An 8,914-nucleotide genomic window follows, 5' to 3' on the forward strand; every position below is an offset into this window, starting at 1 on the left:
AAATAACTAGCAATATTTTACTTTTTGAAACAGTCAACATTTTTCAGACATTTATTTATCATTCAAATGTGTGCGCCTTGGTTAGAAAGGGAGAAAATGAGAACTCATTGGTCTCTAAGGGGATGTAGAGTTCTGACGTCATCAGAGCGCGACGGGCTGAAAAATGTCAACAAACTAAAACACTAACTTGCCCGTATGACCGCAGTTTTCACTCTACAGCCATATTTCCCCCCTCGGTTGTAGACAAACTCACGTTTAGTCAGACAGTGCGGTTATCGAAGCAGTCAGACTTATAGAAAATTCTGGGTGAACCAAGTCCGTGACAGGAGTGCCAAGCGTTTACTCTGTTAAATGAAGCCAGATTTTTAGGAACATACTGAAACGAGGGATTTTGTTTTATTTTATGGAATATCTTCACACAAAGGTTTCTTTGCTGAAGTGCCCCGCCAATGACGGTGAGGATGTTTTTTAATTCTGCTTATAGCTTTCCACTACTTTCAGAGGCAAGGTTTTCTGCTATTTGAGCTGTGTTTTAAGTCTGTTACTACAGCCCACACTGACGAAGCAACGATTCTGCCGTTTCTAAGCGGACAATACACAGCTGCTTGTCATTAGTGCAGTACACTGCTCCCGTGTTTGGTTAATCAGAGGCCTTAAAACAGACGAGTTGGTCAAAAAAAATCAGAATCAGCTTTATTGGCTAGGTGTGTTGGACACACGAGGAGTTTGACTCTGGTACATCGGCTCTCAATGTGCAAACAGTAAACCAGCATATGGCTGTGTAATATAACAAAATAGCAGTATTAACATCAACAACCAGTGCAAACAATGCAGAAAAAGCAGTATAAATAGACAGTAAACAATCCAGACAACAAAGGAATGTTCATTGAAATGAGATAATTAGGGATAAAAATAGAGTATTTAAAACAGAGTACAAGAGACCTGTACGAGTCTGTATAATCTGTACAATGTATATTTATAGGTATTGCACTGAGGGTTATTGTCCAATCATACTGTTGTTGATTAAGTGTTCATCAGAGTGACATCCTGGGGGAAGAAACTGTCCCTGTGCCTGGTTGTCTTAGTGCTCAGTGACCTGTAACGCCATCCAGAGGGGAGGAGTTCAAACGGTTTGTGTCCAGGGTGTGAGGGGTCTGCAGTGATCCTCTGCGCCCTCCTTTTGGCCCATGCGGTGTACAGGTCCTCCATGGAGGGCAGGCTCACACCGATGACCTTTTGATGTGATGGAGAACAGACTGGATGATTCCTCTGTAGAACTATATCAGCAGTCACTCTTGTCTTTTCACACGGCATAGCCCGTAACACAAAGAGGCCTTACAATCTTAGGTTGTGTTTTGCTGTCTAAAGGAGAAGGCTTATCCAGATTGGTATATCCAGCCTTATCTCTGTATTTTGGTCAGAGTAGTTGTGCATCTATTGACTCTTGTCTAAATTCATTTGGAAACATAAGACAGAGTATATAAGGAGGAAAACTCTTATTAGACAACATGCTAGAGGAGGCTTTAATGTATTAGACTTTCAAACTATCAGTTGTATATTTAAGATTAATTGGCTAAAAAGGTGTTTAGCTGGTAATAATCTCCCGTGGTTTACCGTTTCCAGCTTTATGTTTGATCAGTGTGGTGGTTTAAGATTTTTGCTTTCCTGTAATTTAATTTCAGGTAAATTACATGTAAAACTTACAAACTTCCATAAACAAGCCCTTGCCACATGGAAGGTTGCTTTTGAGCACAATTTCTCTTCACACTAATGCATTCTTTGGAATAATCAGCATGTTGTGTACAAAAATAAGAATTTTTAAATTATATTTTAACTTATGAAAGAAAAGGGTGAGTTAGCTAGCTATAAAGAGTTTATTCAATCAAGAGAATTAGACATTTCTTACTCTCAATACTCCAGAGTTTATACGATGCTTTTCATTATAAATAGTCAGCTGTTTTTTTTTTTACTTTATGCTCCACTTAGGAGCCTACAACAAGTCACACTAAAACAGGAACATTTTTTCATCATCTCCCTTATGATGGGACTGAATTTGTGGTTGGTGTGTTTACTTGAGTCTCTGCAGATGAGACACACTGGCTGCTGATGGTCCAGACAAAAGTGCAGACTGCAGAGAGTCTCTGAAGCTCTCTGGGCTCTCTCCTGAAAGAAGGACTCACACAGGTTCTTCAACACCAGGTTATAGGGTGGTTCACTCTGTAATGAAAGTTTCTGGACACTCGCGTGTTTGTTTCTGGACACTCGCGTGTTTGTTTCTGTCTCCACCAGCTCTGCAGACAGTCTTTACAGAAGCTATGGCTGTGTGACAGGATGACAGGATCTTTAAAGACATTCTGACAGACGGGACAGCAGAGATCCTCCTCTAGTCTAGAAGCCATTTAGTCCCTGAGTGCAGCTGAAATCACAGCAGATACAAAGTACAGTCAGTCATGGTCAGTCAGCTTCTCTCCTCCTTAAAAAAATCAGCATCGTCCATTGAAAAGCACATATCGGTCAACCACTGGTCCAGTCTGAACCTGCAGCTTCTCTGCTCACACTGTTACCGGCCAGGTACCAGGTTTTATGTGTCATCACAAAGCCGCCGCTCAGTTTTATCTGGTGACACTTTCAGTGAAGTCAGTTCAGACCAGACGGCTGCATCGTCAGTGTCAACAAAAGCAGAGAGAGGCCACATCGCATTGTGCTCTTCTGAAGCTGAAACTGCGCTGCTGGCTACCAGTTACCATCCAACAGTGCACGGCTGTGTATTTGTTTTCTTACAAAACTTTTCGACCCAACCAAACTTGCTCACGTGTATTATGAAGTTATTGATGTATTCAGCTATATTTTTTACTTGTCTGATAAACCTTTGCTACTTCACATTATTGCCAAAGCACACCATCACTGTCAGACTGTTGTATGAACACAGTGTTGTGCCTTTCATTGTCTTTAACTCTGCCTTCCAGACCTCTGTTCACTCGCTATCAGGCCTCGTCCTCCAAGAGCAGCCTAATCCAGCTGGGCCTGGACGATAACAACCAGATCAGAGTCTATCATTACTGAGGACATGATGCACAGTTCAGTTCTGTTGTACACTGACTGCTACTGAGGACTTTGAGCAGTTTTAGTGCAACGGTTTTCAGGGAACATCTGGCCTCCTCTGCAGTGATTGGATGAAGAGCTGACTGCAGGTGATTTGGCGTTTCAGGGAGCCACGTCACAGAGGGCTGAGGACTTTTAACCTCCAACATTAGATATAGATGTGAGACTTTAAAGCACCTCAGTGTGACATTTACAGGTTACAGGTCAATGCTAGGTGATGGCCAGACTTTTTCTAATTGGTTGAATTTACTGATGTCAAATGGGAGTTGGTCTTTTCCTAATCAGTGTAGGACAATCACAGAAAAGCATCTTATTTCTGAAGACATCTAGACATAACCAGATTTGACTTCATGTTGTGATCTCCATTCATTTGCTGCTGCAGGCAGGACAGAGCACTAAAAAGCAGTTTTTCTCAGATGCACAGAGGTTAAGTTTCATTTCATGACACATCACATTTGTATTTATGCCACTGATTTTGTATATGACCTATGTGTAACTTCTCCATTTTTTGTCATTTTAGCCTTTCAGAAACATAAGTCACTTGTTTTTGTAAAGGTGTGAAGACAGTCCACCTTTTTTATTTTACATGTATTATTCTTCCATACTCCCACAAGCACAGATCTAGTAACATACAGTATGTGTAGGCAGAGGAAGAAATGCTTTGTGTATGTATTTGTGTTAATGCATACTGTATTTTACTATCAAATTTTATCTTTGTTCAAGTAATTCTTGTGCAGTGATCTTCTTATAGGCTAGTACTGTTGTAAGTGCATATATGTAAACATATTCACAGCCTGATTATTTTATTCATACAGAGAAACCAAATGTTCTGATTATTATTTTATTCACACAGAGAAACAAAATGTGTCACATGAGCTGGCCTCAGAGTTTATCAATAAAACATTTCTTAAGTTCAAAGACTATGGAGCATCTGAAGCATGTGTTTTAAACCTAGAAGTTGCCATCACAACACAGAAACTGTGAGAAAAAGACCACGTATCTCAAATTGAGACCTTTGTCCCTTTATTCAGTAACCATTCGTCACATTGTTTGACATTAAACATTCAAACAGTATTGTTCAAAATACCTTCACAGTCAGACATGAGGGCAGTCGAGAAGTAAATCATCAATCATCATCATAATCATCATCAATATTCTCCAGTGAGAAGAATGGCTAGTTTGAGGGTCTGACTGATCAGAGAACAGTATGTGACTATTATTAGAACATTAAAGGCCACTGACATGGACAGGATTCATGTCTGTAAACACATACACCTGTACTGGCATATTTACCAAAACTGATGCTGTGTATGAGCAGAGCCGCAGCTGTATTAATCTGAATCCCCCTCTGCTTCGGATTCGCTGCCTGAAGACTGTTGCGCACGTGTGAACCGAGAAGAAGTACAGGAGAAGGTCTAGGTTTACAGTGACCAAACTTTATTATAGCTGAAGAAATCAACAAACACATTTCAGAATAGCAGTCACATAGTCTCCTGCCAGTCATCATCTTTTATTTCATTCAGTAACTGAAGCATGGTTTGACACCCTCTCCCTCCTCAAACACGTTCTTAACCCTGAACAGATAACAGCTGCCACACTGAGAGCAGGGCCACAAATTTTATACCTGCTTCCTCAGTTGTGCAATTTCTGCTGCAATTCCCCTCTGTCATAGTGCTGGTAAATCAGATGCTGAGAGTATTTGTAAAAATATCCATTCTCTCCTCTGATTTTTGCATCCCTGAACAGGAATACCTTGAAATAAATACTGCATGAGGCCAAATGCCCAAATTCCTGCAATGCCGCTTTTCTTCTGTTTTTACTGTGAAAAAACCCCACAGCGACTGCTTAGCAAATATAAACACAGGCAATTCCACTGTTTAGCGCCAGAAAACGAGCCGCAAAACCTTAGTAAATATCCCCCTTAGTGTCAAACACAAAGCTGTTGTATCATGGTATACTGTATACCTGAGGCTGAGATGGTGATGCAGTGAAGTTGAATTTCTTGTCTGTCCTGTAATCAAGGTGAAAACACCACATCAGACATACCAGCAAGCACCTGCTTTGTTACTATATAAAAAACAGTCTGACAGCTTTAAGCTAAGATTTCAGGCAGCAATCATGCTGTGTGTTTGTGTGATAATATCAGCTATAACTCACTGCAGGGTGAAGCTTTCAACACGGCTGGCCCTGAGCTTGTAGTTTGTACCCTGGCTAGACAGGGTTGACACATCCACAAAGAAATACTGGGTCTCGGAGGCGACCGGGGTTGGAGGCTGGTACAATGTGCGGCCCACATGGTTGTAAGGGTACTTCCTCTGGTAGCTGGAAAGAAGAAGACACACAGAGAGAGCCTCAAGAACTGCTTCCTCAGTTGTTCAATTTCTGCTGCAATTCCCTCTGTCATGTGTGGTAAATCAGATGCTGAGAGTATTTGTAAAAATATCCATTCTCTCCTCTGATTTTTGCATCCCTGAACAGGAATACCTTGAAATAAATACTGCATGAGGCCAAATGCCCAAATTCCTGCAATGCCGCTTTTCTTCTGTTTTTACTGTGAAAAAACCCCACAGCGACTGCTTAGCAAATATAAACACAGGCAATTCCACTGTTTAGCGCCAGAAAACGAGCCGCAAAACCTTAGTAAATATCCCCCTTAGTGTCAAACACAAAGCTGTTGTATCATGGTATACTGTATACCTGAGGCTGAGATGGTGATGCAGTGAAGTTGAATTTCTTGTCTGTCCTGTAATCAAGGTGAAAACACCACATCAGACATACCAGCAAGCACCTGCTTTGTTACTATATAAAAAACAGTCTGACAGCTTTAAGCTAAGATTTCAGGCAGCAATCATGCTGTGTGTTTGTGTGATAATATCAGCTATAACTCACTGCAGGGTGAAGCTTTCAACACGGCTGACCCTGAGCTTGAATTCTCAGACTCTGTCTGACTTATTACTTTCCATCATTTACTTCAATGTTATGTGCTAATACAATGAAGGGTGGCCACGGGTCCCCTAATTAGGGGACCCTGGGGCTTGACACAACATGAAGGTATGCTACGCGAGTGGTGACAGCCGACCCCCAACAATGTATACATCAATATTTTCAGCGAAACCTCAGCTACGACGTCATATAAAATGTCATATAAATTTTCCACACAGTAAACACAGCAAAAGCAATAAAGCACAAAAGAGCAACATCCGGAGTCCCCTAGGGGGCGCAGTGCAAGGGCATACGATTCATATTTTGTCATATTTTACCGACTATAATCCATCAAAACATCGCTACCCGCGGCTCAAAACAAAGGCCAGACTCCACACATTCCATACATACATCGGTCAAAACGCTCAGTAAAAGCATTACAGAGATACAAGCCAACAACCTTCGAAAACAGACATCGATTCGCGAGCAAAACAGTGAAATTTGCCATCTTACCTTTGATGTTTTTATGCAGAAAAATATGTTTTTCCGATGCAAACTGCATTTTCTGACTCCAAAGAAGGCGTCGTTTTGGAAAATACCATTGTTTCTTCCTAAGGGGGGTTCTGGCTGGATAGAAACAGGTTTACATTGGTGCTGGCCAGAAACCCCCCTCTCCCTCTGGTGCAGTCTTTTCGACTGCCATTGGTCCAGGATTATTTGGAGTACGTCACAAACTCGATAGCCGTTTTCTATAGGTCGAGAGGAATCCAACGAGGGGTCACTTGTATCTATGGGGAAATCTGGGACCAAGCTATTGACTTGTAAAAGGGGAGAGTGTGAGCTCCTGCTGAGCGGTGCTCAAGGGGTTATTTACATATCAAAAACGAAACATCGAAAGGTAAGAACACCTCAGTTCAACTCTCACAAGTGTTATCTTTCGTTCTACACCGAGAGTAACCAAATACACCGTGTTTTTGCGGAGATATAGACATTTTATTTCGGCGAGTCGCTGTCGATTTAAATCCCTAGAACCGGCGCCGGACCCTTAATTTTACTCCCACACACGTCAATAATCTTATTGATAGTGCTGCAGCCTCGCTGCGTATGACACTTGATACTGTTGCCCCAGTGAAAAAGAAGGCAGTGGTACAGCTCGCAGCTCCACTCCCTAAAGCAGGCATCACAAAAACTGGAAAGGAGGTGGTGCTCCACTAAGTGAGAAAAGTTTTTCCTAGCCTTTAAAGATGGTTTTAATAACATATAAAATAGCCATTCGTAGTGTCAGAACTGCATATTATTAATCACTAATAGAGGAAAATAAGAACAACCCCAGGTTTCTTCTCAGCACTGTAGCCAGGCTGACAAAGAGCCACAGTGCTGTTGAGCTTAACATTCCCTTGGATCTCAGCTGTAATGACTTCATGAGCTTCTTTACAAATAAAATCACAACTATTAAAAAAAATTTAACCCGATCATTCCCACAACTTTCACAGATGTATCATCAAGTACAACAGCTTTAAAAACAACTGTAAGACCTCAATTATATTTAGACTGCTTCTCTCCTATAGATCTCTCTGAGTTGACTTTGATTTGGTGCTATACAAATAAAACTGACAAAACTGAATTGAATTGAATGGGTAGACACCGAAGTAAAAGATGATGTGAAGACAAAATTCAAATTCAATTCCAATTACAAGTCCTTGTTCCCTAGAGGTTACTTCTGCTGTTGCCCAGTAGATACATGAAAACACTTGCTGAACTAATTTGAAAAATGGAAATAATTATTATATTATACTACAGTGACTACCAAGTGAGAAGAGTCTAAACAGCTAAGAGTATGGATAAAAGATTGAAACAGACAACTAAAAGTAATAAATAAAAGTTAACAGTACTTCTAAAAGCAGCAAATACGTACAAATAGTTAAATGTGATGACAATATTTTGGTAAAAATAATGTTAAACAGCTAAAACCAATGGATCAGTTGAATCGAAACTGTTAGAGATTAAGATCAAACCAAATGAACATATTTGGACCATGATGGGTGGTATCACTGAAAGGGTTAGCATGGTTGTCGGGGTTCATTAGACAAATAGGGCTGGGAACCACTGTTGTAAAGGCATCCACCACCTCATTTATACATACATGCAGTACTCACATTAGTCTTGCTGGACACAGCGAATGTGGCTCGGCTGGAGAAGCGGGTGGTGGAGGGGCTGCTGCTGAACACCGGGCCTGTCATCATTGAGGAAACTCTGGAGCCCACAGGAGGACTGCTGGAGCTGGGGGAGAATGAGAAGGTGGCAGGGGGTGATCCAGGACTTGACTGATTACTGAGGCTGCTGTAGGTCTGGGCTTGGTTCCCCAGGGTGCAGGTCTGGACATGGAGGTGAGCCTGGCTCTGAGTATGAGCCTGACCTCTGCCGTAGACCACCTCTTTTATATCCTGGTGGTTCTCCTGAATGTTATTAAGGTGATGCTTGTGACTGTGGTTGTTGCTAATCAAAGTGCTCCTGTCACTTGTCATTGCACTCAGGAGCTCTACCTGGCGGGTAAGAGCTTCTAGCTGACTCCTAAGCTGCCGTTTTTCCTGCTGGAGCTGAGCCACTGCTCGTCCGAGAGGGCCACTCAGACTGGCTGTGCCCTCAAGACGACGCTCCATACCCAGCTTAAATGCACTGACATCCACATGGATCTCCCTGATGGTATCCTGGAGAGTGTTCTCATAACGGGCTAGAGCTGCACAGACTGTCTCCTCTTCTGGAGAGGAAGACCGGGCGTGACATATGTCTCCCGTCTCAGCCAGGGTTGGGGCTTCCATCAGGACAGCTGTTACCACTGGTGACCCTCTGGGAACAGGACAGGCAGCCTCTCTGTCTGCCAGACTGTAAA

At 42.1% G+C, this 8,914-nt stretch overlaps 1 protein-coding gene across 1 annotated transcript; it reads right to left on the bottom strand.

Annotated features, from left to right (window-relative positions):
- Nucleotides 1–1,957: 1,957 nt before the first annotated feature.
- On the bottom strand, nucleotides 1,958–7,400 carry LOC109956636 (SID1 transmembrane family member 2-like). The gene is made up of 4 exons (XM_020593929.1): nucleotides 7,069–7,400; nucleotides 5,260–5,424; nucleotides 5,068–5,113; nucleotides 1,958–2,416 (listed from the first exon to the last, which is right to left on the bottom strand). The coding sequence occupies exons 1-4, from the start codon at nucleotides 7,203–7,205 to the stop codon at nucleotides 2,384–2,386; spliced, it is 381 nt and encodes a 126-aa protein (XP_020449585.1). The 5' UTR covers nucleotides 7,206–7,400; the 3' UTR covers nucleotides 1,958–2,383.
- Nucleotides 7,401–8,914: the final 1,514 nt, after the last annotated feature.

Source organism: Monopterus albus, unplaced genomic scaffold (genome assembly GCF_001952655.1).
Source record: "Monopterus albus unplaced genomic scaffold, M_albus_1.0 scaffold20.1, whole genome shotgun sequence".
In the NCBI taxonomy this organism is placed as follows: Eukaryota; Metazoa; Chordata; class Actinopteri; order Synbranchiformes; family Synbranchidae; genus Monopterus; species Monopterus albus.

What these genes read in the sequence shown, in the direction of transcription:
- LOC109956636 (XM_020593929.1), bottom strand. Translation starts at nt 7,205, where the DNA reads ATGCCTGCTTTAGGGAGTGGAGCTGCGAGCTGTACCACTGCCTTCTTT. An exon ending in GTTGAAAGCTTCACCCTGCA is followed by an intron (nt 5,114 to 5,259) that starts GTGAGTTATAGC and finishes CCTTGATTACAG; the next exon opens with GACAGACAAGAAATTCAACT. An exon ending in CATCACCATCTCAGCCTCAG is followed by an intron (nt 2,417 to 5,067) that starts GTATACAGTATA and finishes CTGTGATTTCAG; the next exon opens with CTGCACTCAGGGACTAAATG.